Source organism: Rhipicephalus sanguineus, unplaced genomic scaffold (assembly GCF_013339695.2).
Source record: "Rhipicephalus sanguineus isolate Rsan-2018 unplaced genomic scaffold, BIME_Rsan_1.4 Seq915, whole genome shotgun sequence".
NCBI lineage: Eukaryota > Metazoa > Arthropoda > Arachnida > Ixodida > Ixodidae > Rhipicephalus > Rhipicephalus sanguineus.
In genome coordinates this window covers 35,052-40,001 of record NW_023616280.1, presented here as the reverse complement: position 1 = coordinate 40,001, position 4,950 = coordinate 35,052, and the positions used below count along the sequence as shown (strand labels likewise).

Here is a 4,950-nt window from a genome sequence, read left to right as displayed (position 1 = left end):
CATCGATGCAGTGACAGCCGGAATATATATATTGTAAGCACATTTATCGTACTTCATCGTTCTCACTTGTACATAACCATCATCATCGCCATTGGGTTGGTTGGTTGCTGTTCTGAGCCGAGGCAGACATCGCGGAATAAACGCTGCTGCTGGCCCTGCCTGGTGAAGTCTTCCTGCGTCTTTCAATATATATATATATATATATATATATATATATATATATATATATATATATATATATATATATATATTGCTGACACAGAAAGGAGCCCACTGACGGCGACTAGAGCCGCTTCTTTTATGCATAATTCATCTCGCACAGTAGTGGAATGACGCAAGAAGCCAAGCGACAAGAAACAGCGAATGAAGTTAAAAGCAGTAGCAGAAAGTGTACTTGCATGCTCTTCACTGCGCCGATTGTGTTTATTGCATGTGAAGTGATGTGACTGAGTGGTAAGTGTTTGTCTGTAAAGTAGTAGACCGTTGTCTATATGGATAAGCACCTATGGAGCTAGCACAGTGAGTCCCGTTAACAGTTCTTCTTCGAGGCATAGTTCACACTGTATAAAGCTTCAACTCTGTACCTGACAAAGTAGTTTGCCCACGTCTTGTAATATGGTCCACCGGGATGTCCGATCAGAAAGCCGCCGTGATAAAGCTTTCCATTGGTCTTCATCCACGCTGGTCCGCTCCATGGGCTGGCGAACATCCAGACGGCATTCTTGGACGCATTTAGCGCTCGCTTGATTAAAGGAATCTAAACAGAGACAACACACGGAAAAACTCAGCTACTCAGACATGTCTCGAGTTCAGAAAGTTCTCAGTTTTTAAGATGTTGTTTGTCAGTGCCTCTTTGTAAAGAAATTCTTCGAGCACAGTTATACATTACCTTTAGGGTGTGAACTGAGGTCGCGTTAGGTAATTAAAATCTGTGGGGTTCGTCATAATCCTTTGTAAACAACCTTGACCTACATCCCACCCCCACCCCTCATTTTTAGCCATCGCAGGAACTCACATGCGCTGGCGCCAAATTCACCTAATAAGGCTGATGAGCCTACGGAAAACATGAGCCTACGGAAAACATTGTCACGGTTGACAGCGGCCGTGCCTGCATGTTTATAAAAGCTCCATTGCTGAAAATGGCACAGTGAACATGAAAATACTATAATATAACGTGACGAATCAGCGCAAAATAAGTTCCCATAGAGCTATCGATCGCGCTTCTCACAGAGGAGCGTGAAAGTAAGTTCCTTAGTAGGCCATGCACCGATCAGTCTATGTAAAACACAGTCCCAAGCACAATCTCACAGATGGATGCACTCGTGCCATAGTTAAAGCGACACTAAAGCGAAAAACGATTTTTTTTCATTAGTAAATTACTCTTTCAAGATACCAAAAACACCACGCTTGCCGCGAGAAGGGGCTCAGTAAGAGGGAAAACGCGCAAAAGAAATGCGGGTGACGAAGCCACCTTGAAATTTCCGCACCAAACGCCGTGACGTCATATATTTCGAGGGCGTCTACCAGGGCCTACGTAGTTCCTAATCTGTGAAATATAGTTGCATTGTTTTCTGAGTGAGTCAACGACTTAACGTACCAAGTTTCAAAAAGTTTCTTTGAGCAAATGTTGCCAAAATAGGTAAAATACACTTTGAAATCCGTGACGTAACGCGAGAAGATTTCGGCGCGAAATTTGAAAATGAAACTTTGACCTCCGTTTTCTCCTCTAATAATAAACCAATGATGGTAAAATTAACAACGTAAGAGTTCTCAGAGCACAATTTATCAATCTAGATTGATCGGGTCGTTGTTTCACTTCAGCGTCCCTTTAAGGCACATCGCAGTAAGAGCACGACTACTGCGGGTGTATCACAACGCAGTCCCCCAATTTCCTAAATAGCGTAGAAACAAACCTTCAGTTCGTAGTCTTCAGTGGCAAGCGAAAAGTTTGCCAGGCCAAAATCACCTGGTGTGTCCGCGTACGTGTACTGTCGCACGGAGAAATCGCAGCTTGCCATGGGCACACGGCCAATATTGTAAGACAGCCCTGCAGAATTAGAAAATAACGTAGGAATATATAATATGTAAACAGTGAGATTCTGCTGCGAGATTACCAAGAATCAAGCACGCAGATACCTTTGTCGGTGTAGTAAGATTGAATGATATCTTCCTGCATGTTCTTCGGCAGGGACTTGATGTTGATGCCAGCGGCGTCGGTGAAGGCTCCGCCAAAGCCGTAAATTTTCTGGTAGGTTTTGGACGTGTCGACGACTATGGTTACGGTGTCATCGTGACTCTGCGGATCGCCTAAAATTATAAACGAAAAGAACCGTTGCTGCACATTTAATAAATCGCAATGAGCCTTTGTGCATGGCCTCCCTATACACGGTGTTCAAAGTTAAGCTTTCTGGTTTTGTTAAAGTTCAGCACTTGGAGGTGCGTGAAAACCACCTTTGCAGATAAGTTTTCTATCCGGAGGGACACAAAGTGAGACAATAATTATTGCTGTCAGCCGCCCAATCAACTAAGATGGTCATGCATGGTCATGCCGACCTAAGAGAGTAGTGTGTCTTGTTATTAGAGGCGAAAACATTGTACTGATACCTGATTGCTCGTCGACGCTGCCGGTTGTCTTAGAAAACCTGAGTCCTGCCTTGTTGCTCTCGAAAACAAGGATCTGTCCCTGAGGAACCGGGCTCACTTCCCCGAGGTAATCGCAGTACGTGGCGTTGCAGACGCACACCACGCTGCCTTTGCCATAGTCCCTGGGCTGGCATTGTGACCGTGCGCCTAGATGGTGATAGCATGAGGACAAGATTCAGCAACAATGTGTCACATATTCTTTTCGAAAAACAGCCGCACACCAAAGGGAAAAAAAAGAAAAAAGCCGCGCCAACGTCGCCTTAGCTTCGCAAGTCTCAGAGACGCGCAGTCAATTATGTATTCCTTGAAAAATTCTACGATTCACTCTAAAAATTGACCCCTCACTCATTTTCTCACTTGCCATCTTCCTCTCTCTCACGTCCTCAGTGAGCTATTCGGCTAGTCAATCAGTCAATCAAGCACTCGCTTCAGTCCAATCGTCGTTCACATTTTAAAGGACGTGGCGGTTGCGAGCTAACCATGGTGACTGTAGAAGCCATGTGAGCCAATAAGAGCTCATAAACTGGCAAGTTATGAAATCTATCATCAAGTAAAACAACAAGTTTTGTTCACGCAGTTCAGAGAATAGCACAAAAGGCAACAACCCTCTAAGGTTTGTTGCTCTTAAATGAGGATGGAGGCGAAAGGGGAGGGGGGATTAGATGCATTTATATATATGTTGCTAACACAACCACGACAAAAGGCACATGTCAAACCTAGTGTAACACTTGATGCATGTTGACAGATTGAACACGTCAATTCATCTACCTATTGCGTGCAAAATAACAAAAAATAAATAGTTTAATCGTACAACAACGAGCCCAAGCAGCTATTGCAATTTGACAATACGTAAAAACCAACCGTTTGCCTCGGTTATACAGGCAGGGCTTTTTTTTTCGGCCCGTACACCTGCATTAAATAATCTTGGCCTGCGCGGTGTTCCGGTATGAGTAATGGCCGTTTGTGTTAAACACCGAGTTAAAGGAGGATGGTTGCGATAAAGAACATTTAACGATGCAACGTGCACACGATGTGACCACTGCAGGAAATTTACGCCAGCATCGAAGCAGAATTCACGTGCTTTACTTGACCTGTGTTTTTCTATTTTATAGCTATATGCCACCAGCTGGCACCATTACCCGGGTCATTCACGTTTACGCTTCCGGTTACCCAGCAATCCGGAACAGTTGAAAGCTTACGGACAAACGAAAGCTTTCTGGGCATTTGCATGTAAAATGTGTGCGCGTGCATTCCTAAATACATGAGGGCTGATACGTAATACCGAACACAAAGCATGGTTTAAACTACAGCACCTCTATTTCGTTTGACGTCCAAATCGTTTTTTTAGTACTTTGGAGTTCCCGCCCCGTACATTTACCTTCACAGTTGATGGGGAACTTACCTTCAACATAGAGGGTCAAGACGATGAAAGCGAAGATTTTCACAGACATCACTGCTTCTGTTGCCAAAGGCTTGTCCCTTTCCATTTAATTTGTACTTCACTTGTTTTCACTCCCGAAAATTTGCAGTGATGCCGCAGATTGTTTGAATAACTATCTCGATACGACAGCCATTGGCTACCGCGATGTTTTTTTCGCGACAAAAGTTATACAAGCGCTTCAGCTGTAGTCCCGGAATATGGCCTCACTCATACGCCTACCACTCAGGAAGACGGCCGGAGAGGTTCGATTAGATAAATCCAGTCGACCGAGGCAGGGCTAACACGAGTTGTTTGGATTGTGCCTCTCGACAAATCGCGATAACTCAAATGCGTGCATTGCTGAACTTGAAGCCGGCTTGAGTAGACGTCCAACCTATAGTAATTCACTGGGCGTACCTTGGGGCATTATCTAGTGGAATGATCACAAATAAATGTGTAAAGCCGAGCACATAACCAAATGCATCGCCAGACGATAAGATTGGATATCACAATCCCTTGACATCTTTCACTTTGTCCTATATAAAACGCACCTCAATATCGGCAGAGGCCTATTGTGATCGCCCGCGCGTTCCTCTATGATTGAGCACTGCCTCAGAGTTTGCCATCCGCGCTGGGATGCCGAACGAGCAAGCTGGCGAAGACTCAATGCGCAAGATGACGTTTGCTCGTGGCTGCCCATTTTGTGCAACAAAAAATATATAGAAATCCGGTGGACTTACTGGGGTATAAAGGATGCGGCGCTGTCTTACCGTCAATAAACCCTTGTTTTTAATCTGAGAAACAAGGAGGAGAGTGCTGATGGCGGCAGGCGTATCCAGCCTTGAAAAATACACAGGCAGTTGCCCCACCCTGGTGCCTTCTATCGG

The 4,950-nt window shown here is 44.7% G+C and overlaps 1 protein-coding gene across 1 annotated transcript; it reads right to left on the bottom strand.

Annotated features, from left to right (window-relative positions):
- Positions 1-584: 584 nt before the first annotated feature.
- Positions 585-4,285, bottom strand: LOC119378659 (lysosomal acid glucosylceramidase; the record flags this gene model as incomplete). The annotated part of the gene is made up of 5 exons (XM_037647717.2): positions 4,046-4,285; positions 2,605-2,790; positions 2,137-2,307; positions 1,914-2,047; positions 585-757 (listed from the first exon to the last, which is right to left on the bottom strand). Coding segments are annotated over exons 1-5 (749 nt in total), but the record flags the coding sequence as incomplete, so codon positions are not given.
- Between the last annotated feature and the right edge of the window lie 665 nt (positions 4,286-4,950).